At 36.5% G+C, this 20,351-nt stretch overlaps 1 protein-coding gene across 1 annotated transcript; it reads right to left on the bottom strand.

Annotated features, from left to right (window-relative positions):
- Positions 1 to 5,873: 5,873 nt before the first annotated feature.
- Positions 5,874 to 16,296, bottom strand: FZR3 (FIZZY-related 3). Its single transcript, XM_089446058.1, has 11 exons — positions 15,435 to 16,296; positions 11,180 to 11,302; positions 10,792 to 10,896; positions 8,492 to 8,671; positions 8,311 to 8,373; positions 8,006 to 8,200; positions 7,353 to 7,454; positions 7,042 to 7,104; positions 6,865 to 6,933; positions 6,368 to 6,745; positions 5,874 to 6,261 (listed from the first exon to the last, which is right to left on the bottom strand). Exons 1-10 carry the CDS (start codon positions 16,005 to 16,007, stop codon positions 6,692 to 6,694), a joined length of 1,527 nt encoding a protein of 508 aa, XP_089302184.1. The 5' UTR covers positions 16,008 to 16,296; the 3' UTR covers positions 5,874 to 6,261; positions 6,368 to 6,691.
- Between the last annotated feature and the right edge of the window lie 4,055 nt (positions 16,297 to 20,351).

Genomic DNA, 20,351 nt, shown 5'->3' with positions numbered 1-20,351 from the left:
ATATATATTATAATTTTTAAGTTTTTTATTTAATTTTTATAATTTTTAGGTTTTTTTATTATCTTTTATAAGTTATTTTTCTTTTTCTTTTTACATTTTTATGTTTTTTTTTTTTTTTTTTTTTTTTTATATTTGATTTTGTCGTATTTTTTTTTTTAATAAAAAATTAACGTTTTGTGGTTTTTTGTTCCATTTGTTTTTCAATGTCTTAATTTATTTATTTATTTATTTTTTTATTATTCAGTTTTTTTATTACAGTGGAATCAACAACAGGGGCAGCGTCGCGACTCGCGTTACACGGGGTCGATTCTGACCGCTACCTCTATAACCATTGGGAACTGTGCCCGCCCCTCTATACAACTCTAGAGTAAGTCCGGGGGATTTGAACTAGTGACTTTCAGTATAGAGTCCGCCTTTCTAACAAACTTCATCGCATTGTGATTACCAACTCGCCTAGCCCGTGGGGCTTATATTATTCATTTTTATTTATTTATATACTTATTTATTATTTTGATTTATTTATGGTCTTTTGTTCAGTTTGCTTTTCAATGTTTTAATTTATGTTTTTTTTTATTATTCATTTTTATTTATTTATATACTTATTTATTATTTTGATTTATTTTATTTTTTTGCAGAGTTTGTTGATTACTGATTAGCAACTTGCACCCTAAGTCCATTATGTGTCAATTTCATAATTGATTTTAAAGTTTTTTTTATAATGGATGAGTTTGCCCTCACAATGTGTCAATTTCATGGTTGGCCTTTGATTTTTCATTACAATGGGTGGGCGAGGCGCTGCATTTTTTTTTTAATAATTTAATTTCTTTTAATGTGTTTTTTTTTTAAGTTTTTTCTTTTAAATATTTTAATGTTTTATTTTTAATTATTTTTACAGTGTTTTTTTAATGTTTTTTATTTTTATTTTAAAGTTTTTTATTTTGTTTGTTTTGTTTTTTTATTATTATTCAATCAATGTTATTTATTTATTTATTTTTATATTTTCTTAAATTATGTTTTCTTGAAAAAATTTTTATTTTTTTTTTAAGGTTTTTTTTTTTATTTTTTAAAAAAAAATTTACATGTTTATGTATGATTTTTTTTGTCTTTTTTATATTTGATTTTTTTGTCATGTTTTATTTTTATTTTTTCAACTAGCAACTTGAGCTCATTATGTGTCAATTTGATAGTTGATTTTACAGTTTTCATTATAATGGATGAGTTTGCCCCCACAATGTGTCAATTTCATAGCTGGTCTTTAAGTTTTCATTACAATGGGTTGAGTTCACCTACACTGTTTCTCAATTTGATGGTTGATTTTTAAATTTTTGTTGCAATGTGTCAAGTTGTCGTAGGCTAAGATGTTAAACTATATTTTTAGCATTTAAAAAAGAAATTACTCTTGGTATAATGACTATTTCATTCAGGGGTCTATTTTTAAAGTTTTTTTAGTCATGGAATTTTTCCATAATGTCATGGTTGAAATATATTGAAAACTAGGTTTTTTTTGTAGTCATGATCTTTGGTTTTAAATCTATGGTTGAAAATTGTCAAAAATTTAAGGTTTCTCTAAGTCATGATATTTTATCTTTAACGCTATGGTTCAAAATAATTACAAGTATTTTTTAAACATCGTGACCAAAAATTGTTGGAATTTTAAGACTTTTCATAGATGTGATATTTTATCTTTAATGTCATGCCTGGAAATCATTGGAATTTTAAGGTTTTTTAGAGATATGATATTTAATCTTTAATGTCATGCCTGAAAATCGTTGAAATTTTAAAACTTTTCAATGCCGCGATATTTTATCTTTAATGTTATACCTGAAAATTGTTGGAATTTTAAGATTTTGGGAGTCATGATATTTTATCTTTAACATCATTATTAAAAAAATGTTAAAAAATTATCCTTAAAAAAAACATTATTCCAACATCAACAGTTTTCAGAGTTTTTTGCACCAAAAAAATTGGCTTTTACTTCCATTTAAAAAAAAATGTTGAAAATTTACCTTGAATAAAAAATAAAAAAAGGTTATTTCAGCATCAACACTTTTCGTTTTCAAGTTGTTTTTTATGTTCTCGTTTTGAAGTAATAGCTCTCATTTGATCGATAACTTTGTTAGTATTTCCCACTTGTGCTATCATGGCCCTTATAGGCACGTGTGCCTCAATTAGCTATTTAGATATTTTCTTTTCAATTGATTGTAAATTACATTATATACAATGTTTTTTACTTTTCCTACAAACACTCCACGACCTTCTTAATGACCATAAGACATCAAAAGTCAATCATGCATGCACATCATCAGTTCATAAGCATAGATACATACACATGAGGAAATTATTTGTTTGAAATGTTTGTCCAACCAATTGACCAACGGTAAGCAATTTTCCACCCAAGTGTCTTTAAAACTAACCACATCCTAGCTAGACCATGATAATGCAACGGTGAAATCTAGGTAATTCTCAACAATTGTATGCAATGACAACCTTTCAAGGGGTAATTTCGCAAGCAAAACTCCTTGTTGGGCTCTCAAGAATCCCATGAATGATTTGCTAGGTGGCCTCCTCTGCTAGCTCTATGTAATACAAGGGCAAGCTTTGTTCATTGTTATGTAGTCGCTCAAGCAATTCCTCTTTCTAGTGCCTTCTTATGTGCCCAGCAAGGCCCTAATCTTGTTGTCATGTGCTTAAACATTTCGAGAGAAGTTCCCACGTGATTCTAGGGTATTAATCCAAGGTTGTTGGGTTGGTTTTGCACATTTATTGGCTCAACTTGTGTCTCTATGCTCTTCTCCCCCTCTTTGCCTACAAACATTGCTCTCCAATAACTCAAGCTCATGACCCCCTCCCTCATTCATGATTACTTTTTACCCATCCAGCTAGGGTCATCCACGATTTCCAAGATGGCTACCCTTGCCCATTCCTCATTTAGTTGGCAAGGAGGTTGTTTACCAACCTTTACAGTAAATGGCATCATTCCCATCATATGGGTACTTATCCATTCCTCCATAATTTGGAAAATGACCCCTTCCACCAACTTCCTTACAACAGCACAATGATTTTGGCTACCGCTAAGAGAGAAAATGACAAATGATTTGAAATTCACAAAAATGGCCTTGGCAAGGGGCGCTTGGGATAATTTACAAAATGAATTTTCATAAGCCCCCCTCACTATTCCCCACTTGTGGTATCATGGCCCATATTTGTGCCTCAATTAGGTATTTAAATTTGTTTTCCATTATATACAATGATTTTACTTTGCCTACAAAAACCCTCTCCAACCATTCAATGATTTTAGCTACAGCAAAGAGGGGAATGATTCGAAATTCAAATATCAACAAAAATAGTCTTGGCAATGGTGGCTTGGGATTATTTACAAAATGAACTCTCATAAACCCCCTCACTATTCCCCACTTATGATATGATGGCCCTTATAGGCGCTCGTGCCTCGATTAGCTATTTAGATTTTTTTTACATTAATTGTAAATTACATTACATATAATGTTTTTGACTTTGTCTACAAACACTCCTCTCCAACCACTCATACTTGTGACCCCCTCCCTCAATCATGATTTTATTTTCACCCATCCAGCGAGGGTCATCCATGGGTCACTCTTGCCCATTCGTCATTTAGTTGAAAAGGAGGTTGTTTACCAGTCTTTTACAATAACTGACCAGTCATTCCCGTCATATGGGTAGTTATGCATTCCTCCGCAATTTTGAAAATGACCCCTTCCTCCAACTTCCTTAAACCCATTCAATGATTTTGGCTACAACAAAGAGGAGGAAATGAGGAGTATTCAAAATTCAAATATCAACAAAAATGGTTTTGGTAAGGTGGCTTCGGATTATTTATCAAATGAACTCATTGTTCCCCACTCATGGTATCATGGTTTTTATAGGTGCTTATGGTTGTTTAGATTTATTTGTTTCCATTATTTGTAAATTACATTTGTTCTGGATTGGATCATTGTATTGTTTATCATCCATCTCGATGCTTTCAGAGTGGAAAAGTGGAGGAATCAACTCACATGACCCTTTTTACCAACAAGACCCAGTTTGGCAAATTAGGGTCTGAAACCTTCCGGGAGGGTTTTGAGGCAACAAATGGCATTTTTTGGGTGTAAAACTTTGTCACGTTAGCGTCGTGCCTATTTTTCCTATTTTACACACAAAGACCTTTCAAACAATTCAAAATTCAAGTCAATTGGAGTCCATATGCGAAAGTTGTGCCGCTCAGAAGTTGACCTTCCTATTTTCACCACCATAATTTGAGAGGATGCCACATCAGCCTCCATAATTCATGGACAAAGGGCTAGCCACATGATTATGATGAAGAAGAGTCTATTTTGTAACTCTGATTAAGAGTTGAGGTAGTAAAGACTAACCACTAGTAGATTATTGGGTTGTGTTATAACCGAGCCACTAGGAAGAAAAATAATTAATAAAATAATATAATAATTAATAAAAATAAAGAATCATGTGTCGGCCTTTATAAAATTAGGGTTCTTGTTTATTTATATCCAGGTCGCAAGGTTCTCTTCTCTCAATAATCTTTCACTCATATTCTTTCTGATTTGTCCTGATGATGGACCCCCTTTGGGGTTTGAAACGTTGGCAGAATGAACTAGAAACTGTGGATAATCCGGATCTTGACACTACAAAAAACTTCCACAGAAGCTTAAAATCTAACAGGAAAAGGGGTTTCATTCTTTTGAGTGCATTTGTTCCATAGTTGAGCAAAATAGCTAAGCAAGATAAGAAGTAGAGCAAACAGAGAGGATTTGTGCACTATAGCAACCCACAAACCACAAGTACTCGTACTCGTAGCCATATTTCCATTCAGAGACAGCCATATTTCTATTTAGAAACAGAGAGCAGAGCGGCCTCACCTTCCAGCTAGGTTTTTCTCCCAAAAGGGTTTTGTAGGTCAAATCGTGTATCAGTGTTTGTGAGCTTTTATTTTGTCGTTCTCAATTTTCTGCATAATTTTAATTCGCATGCTTACAATATTAACAGTAATCTACATATCTATAAACCTAAAGATATAAAACTGTAATAATGTATATTTTGGAACTTTTAAGTATAATTTTATCAAATTTGTTATGACAAACTTTCTAGTGAAATATGCACAACAGTTTACAGATCAACATTATATACAATGCTTCTAACTTTTTCGGTTGAACTTGGCATGGTAATGAAATATTCTAAATATGATTGTAAATATAATTTTGATTATTTTAAAGATATTTATATTTGCATTGTAATAATATTTCTATATAAAATATCATATTTATAGTGGTTATATTCCGGTGTAAATATGGTCTTTCTTTTGATCTCTCTATAACAAATTTTATGTATATGTACATATCAACTCTATCTCTTTCATATATAGAGATATTTTTATTTCAGATTCTATTTATATTTGTCTAACCTATAGGATTATAGAATTACAATTATTATGGTTGTAAACATTATATTAATTATTGAGGATGTAAATGTTACCCCATGACAACATCTCCACAATATTAAACTGTAGATGCCCTTCACTACTCTCAGTACAATCTAATTTCTGTCCCAAATCTTCATCTCATCTCCATTCCTCTTCATACTTATCAGATGTCAGCTGATAATCTTATCCTCCTTCTGTCAACATTAAGAAATTTGCAAGTATTCCAAGCCACCCATTATAATCACACAAATATGGTTTCGCAACAATACAAATTATCAGTAGACTTCTAGCGAAAATCGTTTCAGCCTGAAATATTTCTGCAATTGCACACTGCTCAATGGTAAAGAATGAGATGCGGATATTCGCTTAATGATAAATAACTACAATATGAAATCAGTGACCCATAATACAGTAATCCATATGAAATAACTGACTCTGATGTATATATATATTTCCACAATACAAAATTTCAGTAGACTTCTTGGCCAGAATCATAACTTTCAGCTTGAAATATTTCAGCAATTGCAGCAGAATAGCTGAATAAAGACGCGCATGAAAAATGAGATGCAGATGTTCACTCGGCAATAAACTATTACAATCTGAAATCAGTAACCCATAACTAACCATCGAAAAGAAACAACCTTTAAAGAGATCACATTTCCAACCAGCCTCACTTCTGCCTACAAGAAAACCCAAAAAATATTTGGAAACCAAAGAATACACAACTATCAAACAAATCAACTTTGATGAACACCATTCACGAAAGATGGTGTGACTTGATGTTGCCAAACAAAAATGAGGAGAAAATCCTGCAAAACAAGCAGAACACTCCTTCAATAAGAAACAAGAAAAGTATTGCCAAATCTATAGATAGTAATAAGGAATTAAAAATCGCTAAAGTAAGAAGTTACATACCTATTGTGGCTTCGCTCTTCATATTTAACAGACAGTAAAACCTCAAGCTGTATTGAAAACTTTTGGTACAAAGAATAATAATTTCAGGATATAATTTACTCTTGCCTTCAACTCACAGGGGATCTTACAAATAATGCTTCGATTTATGGTTTTTTTTTTGTTGGAAGACACATAAGTTCAGGACATAATTTATTCCTGCCTTCACTTCACAGGGATTCCTATGATTTATGGTTCCCAGTTGGATTACCTAGCAGCATAAAATGGATTTGGACAAGAAATATGTTCTCATGGGAGGGAAAAGATATGTTTCCTCTAATAAAAATATCATCGAATTTGAGTTCGTCCTAGAGACCATAATCCAGAATCATGAACGGCACTCTGCACACAAAAATATAATCCAATCAAATGGTTGGTTGAAATAACATTTGAGAAACATGATCAAATATACGAAGTCGCAACTAAGTAATGAAAATGCAGTATAGCAGAAACAACTATACCTGTGACTTTGGAGATGGAAAAATACTCCAAAATCTCAGTGTTTCATCCCCTGCACCTGTGACAATCGTCTACAAACAAAGCCCAAATATCGTTTGATCAAGCTGACTTTCTATCTAAACTTTTATCTCAGAGCATTAAAAAAAATCTGTAAGTCTTGTTCGACTGAAAGCAGTTACCTGTCCATCAGGTGAGATGGCAAGATAAAGAACCCTAAGTGTATGGCCTGTTAGAGTAGCCAGCTGAATTTTCAAAACGGAAAAAATGAGATCAGAAACAACAGCTATTATTGAACTAGAAAAATCAAACAAATGAAATGAGGTATCCGACCACCTTTCTATTGTATAAAAGGAACAGGGATAAACTGATACAGCAAAGTTTATTGTGCATGCAAATTTATTTAGAACAAGGGGATGATGCGTTGTAAAAGATACGTGAAGAGTGAATAAAACATGGAGCAATGTTTTACAAAGTAAACATGTTTACATACCTTTGACATTGATGGATATCGCCAGACCATTATCTGGTTCTGAGAATATCCATGCGTGCTAACAAGTTCATTGACATTTTTGCACCATACAAGATTACAAACCTGCCAAACCAGAGACAATCTCATAAAGCAGGAATTTTACAAAGAATGCCACAGTACCGCTTTCGTTAAAAGATTGACAAACAAAATGTAGACTCTCCATCACTGTGGATTCACGAAGTCTTAGCGTGATATGCCAGCAATCCGAAATAAAAATTGGTCAGTGAGAATTTAAGGTAACCCGGTGATTCTGTGGCTCCCCTTTCTACAAGAGGGTGATTAGATAAGCAGAAAGAAAGAGAATTTGAGACAATATACACCCTACAGGCATTTCCCTCTTTTAAAAAAGGCGATGTTGGGCAACCTTTAATAGAGATGATACCATGTTACACCACTTGGGTGGAATGCAGGCTTACAGATGAGATTTAGCCATTCAATATTTGCTAGAATAGGCATATTTAGAAAATAACTGTACTCTCTTGCAATGTGCGCCAAAATAGACATGCGTGTTCTTTCTCGCCTATATGCGGAGGGAAACACTCGCATATCTATGCTCCGTCCAAGAAATGTATGATTGTACATAAGATGCATTATTTTTGGAAAAAAATGTTTACCTGACTACCAGTGTCGACACAATTCAAACGTGTATCTGTTGCTGTGTTCCAGAAGCGAAGACACCGGTCTGCTGTCCCACCTCCAGATGCAAGAATTCCATGTTGATGGGGTGACCATGCAATGGCCTTAACAGCAGCAGTATGCTCATTGAATCTCAACAAGGGTTGTGACGATTGTTGATTCCACACTAGGAGCTGTCAAAGAGTTCAACAGTTTAGAGTTAATATATGCCTCAGCAATTTGAGAGATCATGAATAGTAGCAATAGCATGGATCATTGAACCAGACTGTCACAAACACCTAACCTGATTATCATTTCCACCCGATGCCAGCTCTCGATCATCATAAGACCACTTCAATCCACAGACCTGGAAGTAATTAATGCAGGTTGATCATGCGTCCTTTATACAATGTTATACACCAAAAATTAACCATATAATTATACTAATATCTGCAACAGCGGAAATCAAACTGTAGGGAACTTGCCTCTGACTTATGCCCAACAAGCTTTCTTATGAAGTCATCCTGAACACGAATATCACGATGAAGAATATTCCGGTCTCTGCTACCAGATGATAAGATGTAAGAACTCCAAGCTAGTGCTCCTGCTCTAGTGCAGTGACCACCCATGGTCCGAACTTTTTTACAGCGAGATGCATCCCAGATCTGTATAAAAGACAAATAAATAATCACTATATAATTGTTACAAGCATCTCTTAAGCGTCCACTCAGATTATATAAATTTGGAACAAATAAGAACAAATCTTAAAAGATGTGTTCCATACCCCAATGAAATCATTCAGTATTTAAAAGATCCATAGATATTAATATTTGATTTACAAGCATTGGTGTTATACATCTCATCCACATTTAATTGTTATGTTTTTAATTTCTTTTTAAATATTATATTGAGCCGATTCATGCCACTTATCACATCAGCTTTAGGCACAGACACTATACATCTAGCTTCTACTTTAGCAAATGAATGAATTGTAATGTATCACAAGATAATGTTAAACCATGGTTTTAGTTCAAAAATTAAAATAATCATCAGTGAACTCTTGTCGCTGTGACAAACACCCCCCAAAATTTTGTCAATACTTGAATTTTGGAGCCTATTGTGGATGTTGTGATCGGTCGTTCCATAGTCACTTCTTGGTCTATCAATGTTTTGTAAAGTCTTTGAGCTTGCTTTTGGATCGTAAGTGTCGAAGTCACCAGCACACACATGCTCAGTCCGTAATTTCATGAAAGCATTCCTTCACAAAAGCTTGAACAGGCGTAGCAAAATCCACTAAGACAGTGTCTATGCAATGTTCAACCCATGTCGGCAGTCAGCACGCACTGTCATTGAAAGTCAGTCTCTCACTTTGTTTGCAATCATACTTATATTTCGGTGAGTTTCTTCAACCGTCGTCTTTTGCACACTTTCATCTTCACAAGTGTTGTTTTCATACTTAAGACTGTCGTTTTTGCTTGCGTTCACTTTAATTAGTGTCATTTTCATGTTATCTTCATCCTAGCATGTGTTGTTTTCACCGTCGTTCGCATATCGCAAGTGTCGTTCGCACTTTTCTTGTCATATCGCAAGTGTCGTCTTTTGGTGTGGGAATTGCCGCTTATCGCGTAAAGTGGAGTTTTGGCTTGTTTCAAGGTGCAGTTGTTTGTAATAATGAGTTGTTTTTATCATGTAGACATGTTTCGCACTCATTTTCAAAATTTCAAGCACTATCGCACAAGTGTCACACTTGGGGAAAGTCGTCACAATGTCGTCGCATTGAGGGAAGTATGTTGTCCATGTCTTTTGAATGATTAATGTTGTGTCTTCAATTATTCTAAGTGTGTGATCATGCTCAAGTTTTGTCCTTGTTCACTTTGGCTCACTGATTGCACACTTAGCCTCATCCGGAAAATTTCACACCCGGGCAACTTGACCTCACTCAACCTTCCTCAACTATGCATTGTGCAGTGTTAACCCTCAAGCCCTGACCTTGGCTCTTGCAACTGCGCATTGTGTAGTCACAGTGCCCAGCTTTGACCTAGTGAGCTCCAAAACGGCGCAATTTATGTCTCCCAGACGGCCTTAACTGTGCACTGCTTAGTGTCAAGCCTCAACTCCTACCCTGACACCTTGAGTTGCGCAATCCTTGAGACTGTTCTCCCTTTAGAACTACACATTGGGCAATTTCAAGCCTCAAGCCTCAACCTTGAGCCCTTAAACCCCTCAACTGTGCAATCTCCCAGCTGGTTCTCCTGTCTGAACTGCTCATTGGGCAACTTCAAGCCTCAAGCTTGAACTCTCAAGTTCCCCAACTGGGTAGTCACTTAGCCCAAGCTCTCAGAACTGCACACTATGCAATCTCAAGCCTCCAGCTTGAGCCCTTGAGTCCCTCAACTGTGCAATCTCAAGGCTCAAGCCTCCACATGCAATCGCAAAGGCACATACATGCTTCTCTCTCTTGCTGAATATATATATATATGTCAACCGGGTCGATACTCCGGATGGGGCTCCTATTCTGAACGGTGTGAGGTCTAATTAGGACTTCACATCAAGGAGACCCCTTGGTTGACGGATTTCTAGCACCATCAACATGAACCTAATAACCCTTAATACTTACCAGTTTGACACAGCAGTAAGCTAGTTAATTTTTTTACAAACATACAAAATCAACCTGTTGGAATGGATTTAAATGTAGAATAACATGAAAAAATAATTCATTTCTCAAGCATTTAGCCTGCAATCTATCTTAACATCGTAGCCTTAAGAAGAATATTTATTGCATTACCTGGACCTCTCCAATATTAGTACCCACAGCAAGATGTGTGCCCTGTGGTGTCCATCCAACTGAACAGACACTATCATTGACTCCTAGATCACACAGTTTTGTCACCTGCATATGAGGAGATACAAAAATGTCAATGCGTGATAATGTTAAGTTACCAGAAATAATATTCTATGATTTTGGCTCAGCTGAAAGATGGGTGAAGAAATAACTGCTGTTAATATATTGTAAACTTTGCAGGGTAATATTCAAGAGTTATAAAAAGTATATCCGATCTATTCTTGCTTCATCCTTGATGTTATAAATCAATTCTGTCAAGTCAAACTAACATTATTTCGATTAAAATCAGTGTGTTTTGTGCTTTTTGAAATAATTTCATGAAATAAAATACCTTACTGGTGCATGCACTCCATAGGTAGACACAGGTGCCTAAGCCTACTGCAAGTACATTATTGGATGACCAATCCACGAGATTCAAGTAAAAATCATCTTGAAGTGCAGGGGCATCCAAAACCTGCATGCATCCAAAAGCAACAAAATTGGTTTGAACACAGTGAGCTTAGTAATTCGTGTTATATATATGAGCAAACAAAGCTCCTGTATTTATTTATTTTAACTCGAGCTCTCCGCTAATAATACAGACAATAATAATACTCCAATAATACAGACAGTATACAAAATTCTGTCACCTTAACTGAAAGAGTCTTAATTTTATGACACCTCTCTGTCTGCAGTGCGCACACATATTTTGCACTCAGCTCTTATTAAGATGGAGAATTTTTGCTTATGACTACATATTATAAGTCATGGACAGCATGCCGTTTTACAAGAAGCTGAAAATGCAGATGACAGCAGTGCTATAATTGAAACCAATAACCCGATCTTTCAGACAGAAACAGACCAAAGATTATTGAAATGTTGCAGCAAAACAAATTGTTTGAGTTGTCCATTGATAAAGTATAACCTGCAAACATGTTTTCCTTCTCTTTCAGCAAGTAATTCTCTTGGACATTTCTATGGAATCGCAAAACACATAAGATCATATTCTTTGTCATGTATTCTATTTTGTATTAAGTGGAACTTTCTCTCCGCAGCTTTGCTCCCAAAACCAAAATAGCCTCTTCCTAAGCATGTTCAGACAGTATAATCCTCCCCTGTATCTTCGTGAAGCACACTTTACTGCCAATGGCCTTTCAGACATGAACGAACAAAGGGGACTTATCAACGAAGAGTCACCAATCCTGCCAACTTCTTGGAAAGCATGAAGATCTTATTGATACTTACAAAAGACCACAACCGTTATTGTTGTTAGGGAGATATATGATACCCTATATGTTATATTTTACCAACTAATTTTCAAATTTAAAGATATCAATTATAGAGATAATATTATCAGCTTTTCCCAGATGCATGTGTTATTGTAGCGTCTTAATGTTGGAACCAGTTCTGCTCGAGAGACTAAGCCGTTCGGCTTTTTTGACAGACCAAAAAGATTTCTTTACTTTGGCTGCATCGCAGTTGACAGAACTGAGCGGACAAAAAGTTAGAATAGGTAGTCAAATATAAATTGCAAGTCAAAGTTGGAATCAATCCAATCCTGGTCAAGGCAGAAGTCTCTTTTCTAAATTGTCGATTATGATTTTCAGTTGAGAGAACCTAGGTTTAAATGCACACCCTGCACTCTTCTTCTTCATTTGTCCGTGCCCTAGCATAGCTTGGGGATAAATGAGATCTCATTGTCTATAAAATAGCTACCATGAACAGCTGGGAAAATGGACACTCCTTTTATTACATCAACCTGGCAAGCATTTTTCACGACTAGTGGAAAGAGTATCTCCCAGCCAGATGCCATAGGAGGACATCATTCAACCATTCTGCTGACCATTGGATATTGAAGCAATACAAACTGCGCAATCTACTCTACTGCCTATTGTTATAGCCCTGTTCAGATAGAACTTTAGTTAGTGGAACTAGAGAAAACAAGCTTCTAATCAAACCAAATCTAGCTATACACGATTGAATGATAAGAGCATCATCCAGATTCCAACCTGCAATGTATGCATATCCTACGGTGGGCACTATCTCCACCAAAGTAAAGACTCTGCTGACAGTTGGATATGCAACCAATCCAAGCCGCTCAATCTACTCTACTGCTGAAAGTGATAGTTAGAAACAAACTGAATGTGTGTATAACCCTGTTCAGGTAAAACTTTAGCTAGCGCAGTCAACAAAAACAAGCTTGTAATCAGATAAAATCTCAATCATGGTCTGGTTATAAATTGTTCAAGAGAGAAGCCTCCTCTCCAGATTGTTGTGACTTTCAGTTGAGAGGATCTAGGTTTAATTGCACACCCTACACTCTTCTTAATTGGTCCATGTTCTAGGATGGCTTGGGGAAATTATGCAGATGTTATTGACTATAAAATCACTACCATGAACAAGTGGGAAAATGACTTTCATGACAATTGAATAGAAGGAGTATCTCCCAGACAGATGCCAAAAGAGGAAAACATCCAACCTGCAGTGCGTGCATATCTCACGCTAGGCAGTATCTCCACCAAGGTTAAGACTATAGTAGGCTGGTCCATTTCTAGGTTCATTTTTTTTTGTGAGGAGGGAGGGGTGGTTAGCTGGTAAGATAGGATTTCCTTCTCCAAATTGTTGAATGTGAATTTCAGCTGAGAGGACCTGGATTAAAATGCACACCTTACACTCTTCTTCACTGGTCCATGTTCTAGCATGGCTTGGGAATTCTCTGCAGTCTGCAGATATGATTGAATCACTACGATGAACAAGTGGCATAATGGACATTCCTTTTATCATGTCGAAATGGCAAGCACTTTTCACAATTGAAAGGCAAGAGATCTCCCAAACAGCTCCACAGGAGGAAATCATCCAATTTACTGTCTATACATATCCTACGGTAGGCACTATCTCCACCAAGGTAAAGACTGCCGATTGTTGGGACTTGATACCGATCCAAGCTGGGCAATCTATTCTACTACCATATGTTATAGTTGGATACAAACTGAACAAGTGTATAGCCCTGTTCAGGTAAAATTTTGGCTAGCATAGTCAACAAAAACAAGTTTGTGATCAAATCAATTCTCAAGATAGGAGTCCCTTCTCCAAATTGTTGAATGTGATTTTCAGTTGAGAGGGCCTAGGTTAAAATGCACACCCTGCACTCTTCTTGACTGATCCAAGTTCTAGCATGGCTTGGGGATTAAAATCACTACGATGAACAAGTGGGAAAATGGACATTCCTTTTATCATATCGATATGGCAAGCATTTTTCACAATTGAAAGGCAAGAGATCTCCCAAACAGCTCCACAGGAGGAAATCATCCAATCTGCTGTGTATGCATAGCCGACGGTAGGCACCATCTCCACCAAGGTAAAGACTCTGCCTACTGTTGGATTTGCGACCGATCCAAGCTGGGCAATCTGTTCTACTGCCTTACGTCATAGTTGGATATGTTCAGGTAAATTTAGCTAGCATAGTTAACAAAAACAAATGTGTACTCAAATCAAATCTCAATCATTGTCTAGTTATAAGTTGTTAAGAAATAGGATTCAGTATTTTTTTATTTTTTTAAGCTGGTAAGATAGAAATTTCTTCTCCAGATTGTTGAATGTGATTTTCATTTGAGAGGACCTAGGTCTAATGCACACTCTACAATCTCCTTCATTAATCCCTGTTCTAAGCTCTAGGATGGTTTGGGGAATATACGCAAATCTCATTACAATAAAAGCACTACCATGAACAAGTGGGAAAATGGGCATTCCTTTTATTATATCAAAATGGCAAGCTCTTTTCACTATTGAATAGGTATCTACCAGACAGATGCCATAGGAGGAAAACGTCCAACCTACAATGTATGCATATCTTACATTGGACAATATTTCCACCAAGGTAAAGACCCTGCTAACTGTTGGATGTGTAATCAATTCAAGCTGGGAAATCTACTGTACTGCCAAATGTTATAGCCTCTACAAATTGAACATGTAAAAATTTTAGCCAGCACAGTCAACAAAAACAAGCTTGTAATCAAATCGAAATCTCAATCATAGTTAGAAGTGGTAAAGAATTAAGGTTCTTTCTTTAAGTTGGTGAAGTTCAAAGCTCAAATTAATTTCTATATTTACTAAACACCATATCTCTCCATGATTTGGGAGGCTTGCACCAACCATTTTAGGAAATTTTAATCATTACGATCCGCCCACGTAAATTACAATGTTGCTCATAGCAATCTCAGCGACCGAACCTCTCTCCAAATCACCTCCCCAATAAGGGAGTAAGAGCAATAAAAGATCATTAGCTTGTATACACATGTCATAGGGGGCGTCTAAAGCAGGGCAAATCATAATTACCATGTAGTGAGTCATTAGCTTATTGCCTTTTTTATCCTGTCCATTAAATATCACATTATTCTCATTCAACCGACAAGATGGCAAGCTCACTGTATGGTGGTTATTGTTGGCCTTTAAAATACACCCAACCTTCTTTCTGATAAAAACCCTTGATCTTATCCTTCTAATAATCAAAAGCCAGGAACTATTGACATAGATCAATCGATTTTCCTTCAGAAGATTACAATAGACCTAAGAAAATCCTACATCAGAAGAAGACTTAAGAAGCCTACCTTGTAAGGAGAACGAGTAATCTTCCGAGCCGGTTTGGGTGGAGTTCCGACATTGGACGAGAAAAGCCCCTCACTTCCAACAGGAGAGGCAGAGTAAGGCGAACCGGGACTGTTCCCTCCATGATCATTCTTAAATCTGAAAAGGTTCCTGCTTGGACTCATAGGTGACTTGATCGAATCCCTGGAACCGCCATAGAGTCCTGTGGACTTCTCCGGAGTGGCAGGAGTGGCTGGACCAACAACATCTTCCCCAAAGAGCTCGTTTCTCAGCAATGTGGAGTATGCAGAGGCAGAGGATGAAGATGCATCATCACGGCCCTCGGCAGCGGAGCGAGTGGGCGAAGGCAAAGGTTGAGGCTGTTTGTCGATGAGCGCAAATCCGTTGAGCCTGGACCCTGTTCTGCTGGGAATGAACCGGTCACTGTACGTTGTTGTGCGACTGGGGGAGGGGGTACTGGGACTGGAATTTACTCTCGAGAGGCCAGGAGAGCCTGCTGTTGTTTCTAAGTGCAAGGAGCTCGGAGACATTCCAGGAGGCAAATTCAAGCGCGATCGCCTGTTTCGGGAATCCATTGCACTGATTAACACTGTTGTTCAGTCTCTGCAAAATAGAATCACAAGGACTTCGTCTGAAAAAATTAATTCCAACGGCTCTTTTCTCTCTTTTTCTGCTGAGATTTGGATCAGCTAGTATCAGAAGAAGAGTAGTCGAATCTAAATCCCAAGACTTTGTCTGAAAATTTAATGCCGATAGCTCTTTTCTCTCCTCTTCTGAAGAATTTTGATCAGCTGATATGAGAAGAAGAAGGAAGATAATTAAATGAAATCCCAATCCCAATCCCAAATTTTCAACGAGCGAAGCATGGTGTTAAGGCTAGTGGTGTGGGAACGATAACGGTTAATCCATGCCCTGCGCGGCATGTAACGGTCACTAAATTTAAATTTATCCCAGTCAGCAGCTCCCAAGTCCAAGTCTTCTTACAATATAATTGGATTCGGACATTTATGGGTAGAGCGCTTCTTACTTTACTCCATTCCATGAAAAAGTTAAAGTGTAACTTGCCTTTTCACTTTTATGTTGTTCTTCTTTTTCGGAAAATTATTTTAACGTCTTTTTTAAGAAATTAATAATTAATTTCTTACACACTGTAATATTAATTTTAAATTAAATTAAAAATAATTATAATAATAAGTATTTATAGCTTTTTTAAATATTAATCAATTTTAAATTATATTTAAAAAATTAGAATAATAAATATAAAACCCATAATTTTTTAACCATGTATATACTATTATAAATATATAAATATCTTAAAAATAGTTATAACTCTTCTAAAAAATTTAGACTTTTACAAATTTTACATATGTTTTAAAATGTATTTATCATATATTTTTACAAATTTTTTTCTTCACTCAGTTAAATATAGCCGTTTCTTTTTCGTTGTTAGAAGGTCCCTCTCCCTATTTAAGTTACAGCGATGATGATTTTTGATCTTGTCCTGGTGATGAACCACATAGGTTGGTTTGAAAATGGGTTGACTTAATTCTTCTAATGTGATTTAAAATGTTTCTATTATTTAAATATATTTAAAACATATTTATATAAATATGATGATACAAATAATATCTAAAAAATATTTGATTAATACTTTTCGGATTATACTTGTGGTAGGGAGTGAGGAATGTCATGTATTTAGATTGAGATTTTATTTTCATGATATTTAATTGGTGTTTTGAGATGATTATAAAAAGAGATAAAAACAGAAATTTAATTTATTTCAAAACATGTGTATCTTTTATATATTTGTAGGTTATAATTCATTTTCATAAATTCTAATAATTTAAGGTGGTGTAGGATTTGAATTTATGATAATGTATGTATTTTGGATCTAAGTGTATCTTTATGTTCTTTTCCAAATGAACATTGTTTAATAGGGTCCATTCCCATGGGATTTACTTAACACCTTGAGGTAAACATGGAAACACATGGAAGTGGGAATTGGGCTTATGTAGTAATGCACATATTACAACCCTAGGCTTATCCCTAGGTTGTTATTCATGGTGACACCACTAACTAGGTTTGATGCCCATGAACATTAGTTATCATCTTGAGGCAATTGTGGGGCACATGGAGAGAGGGGTTGAATTTATGAGACTGAAGGTAATTACTTGCATGTCCATATTATAGACCTAAGCTCGTCCTCGTGTTCTTCTTAAGGTGGATGTTGGGGAGTATATCTAGCACTTTTGTTTGAGTCATCAAATGGGCAAGTGATGAAGTCAACGATTGACTCCACCACTTGCTCATTTAAAATTTGAATGCATGTGCTAAATAAGACACATCAATAGATGACATTAAGTGCATTCCATTCCCATGGGCTTTCCCTAACATCTTGAGGTTGGTATAAGGGCAACTAGAGATGTAGTATTGTTATTGTCTTGTACATATTGCACACCTAATTCCACCCCCATGTTCTCATTAAGACAAACAACATTAACTAAGTTTTGATGTTATTTAACACCTTGAGGCAACCGTGGAGGCATGACACATGTGGAGGTAAGGGTTAAACTTAGAGCATCAATGATCCAGGTGGATGTTGGTGGCCACCCACCTATCCCATTTGGACCCCCACAACTGTCTCTTTCAGTTTTTCACTTTCCTTAATTATAGTGCAGTTTACTATTTTTAGCAGTTTTTCAGGTCGTAAACTTCCGGAGCCGTTTTGAGGCCCTAAACGACATTTTTTGGGAAATCCACCCCAGCGATTTTTCTAATAAAAATCGTCTTTTCCGTCGTAGTCCTCAGAGGTATCTTTCCAACGGGCTATCATGCGCGTCAAACGGAGATAAGACGACCAATTCGCGACCCCGGGAAGTTGGTTGTCCAACTCACCCCAAAACGGGGCCCACAATTTGGCGTTTCATCTTCTAGGGTTAGGTTTTGGAATGTGAATGGTTTTCCATTGTTTCTCAATAATAAATAGGCCTTCGAGCCTCATTGTAAAGACAGTTCGAAACAGTTCAGAGGCATGTAGCCGACACATCTCTTCTCAGAGATAAGCTACCATCGCCCTAGCTGGGTTATTTCTATTTGTAAGCATATTTCAGTATTCTCCATTAATGAAATGAAGTATTATTTCCGCTGCATCTCTGTTTTTATGGTTATCGCATCTCTGTATTTATGGTTATCTCTATAATCTATTGCGTTCCTGCTTAAATCCAGATCAATCAAGACATGATTATTCATGTGCACATATTATAGACTCAATCTTACCCCCAAATTCACCTTAAAGAGGAACCATTAAGCACATTCCATTCCCATGGACTTTACCCAACACCTTGAAGCAGTCATGGGAACACAAGGAGGTAGGGGTCAAACAAATGGCATTTAGATATGATTGTCAACATGTTCTATTACGAACCTAATTCTAACCTCAATCCCATCACCATGTGTAACACCCTCCTCCCACATCTACCCAAGTAACTGACCAACGAGGGTAAACATGTGACAAGATGCTATTATGATGGGATTCAACCTCCTATGTGAACTTAAGGAAGTGGAATCGACGGAAACACAACATACAGACTTTCCACATCAGCTACAGGACTCATAAGAACCATCCCAACGACTCAGGTAACGAGCCCCTGGGTCCCACTAAGTTTTTGGACCAATTAACCCTTGGACGCTCCCATGATATGGGCATTCTTGCGTCTAGAATGCTCTGGACATTCCCACAGCATGGCATGCCAACATCCAGGGAATATTTTGCTCAATGTTGTGCCATCGTCCCCAGAATTTGAGCCAATTTTTCAATCCCAGAGCCTAGATCACTTCCCAGAATTAAATGACACCTTCAGAATAGAAAGATAACAAGGTAATGATGATAAAATTGCAATTACTTGAACAAGGGTTTGACTGGATACCTACTAGCCATTACACGCATTTCGTCAAACATAAAACAAATATGTAATCTACAGGTGTAAACAACATATTTAAGCATAGGGGTCTCATACTTACATGACAATCGCTAAGGAGCATTGTTCCCTTATATCATTAGTTTCATTATCATCTATTAGGTCATAGATACATTGTTCATTCATTTACAAATCAAAACATGAGGAGAGGCATACATCATCATTATCATAATACATGATTATAACCAACATAATAACAACAGAAATACCAAGGATACATCAGCCATAGAATCCACTTATAAACCATTACATTTACACATAAGATACCAAGGAAAGAACCTCTTATTGATGAATGCAAAATCCAACCCGATATGGGACTACCACGTTCCACTCGACCATAAAATGGTTGGGCCAAATCTCTCTTCATCCAATCACCCTTGTTCCATATTCCAAGCATGAATGTGGGACTCAAACCAAAAGAACCAACCAGGGCATACCGAGGCTAAACCACCTCACTCTCATCAATAGAAACCAAGCTTTACTGCAATCTACACTGAATCACTAGGTCAAAATAATAATCATGTAATAACAGGCTTTACCATGATCTCCACCAGATCACTAGGCCAAACAACCATGGATGACACTGGATTTCTCCACCTACACCATGAGGAATTTTCTTGTCTCCTAGTCTCTCAAGATTTATCGCAATCCACCCCATATCACTAGGCCCTAAACGAAGACCCACTCTCCTGGATTTAACACATATCACATCCCAAGATTACTAAGCCTGATGGAGAGCACCCACCTCTAGGCTTTACCATATATCGCGCCATTCACAAGTCGAGGATTCCTAGGCCCACCGAGGCACACAATACATGGCTTTACTGCAACCCACAATCTGGTTCAAGGGTCACTGAGCTAGTGCCTTCACTGCAATCAACAGTTTGATCCAAGGATCACTAGGCCATGTGTTCTTTCTTTCGGAGATCTACCTCACTCAAC

This window comes from Pinus tabuliformis, chromosome 9, assembly GCF_031772625.1.
Source record: "Pinus tabuliformis cultivar Carrire ecotype Pingquan chromosome 9, CPIR1, whole genome shotgun sequence".
Classification (NCBI taxonomy): domain Eukaryota; kingdom Viridiplantae; phylum Streptophyta; class Pinopsida; order Pinales; family Pinaceae; genus Pinus; species Pinus tabuliformis.
The sequence above is the reverse complement of the archived record's forward strand: the minus strand, read 5'-3'. Positions and strand labels throughout refer to the sequence as shown.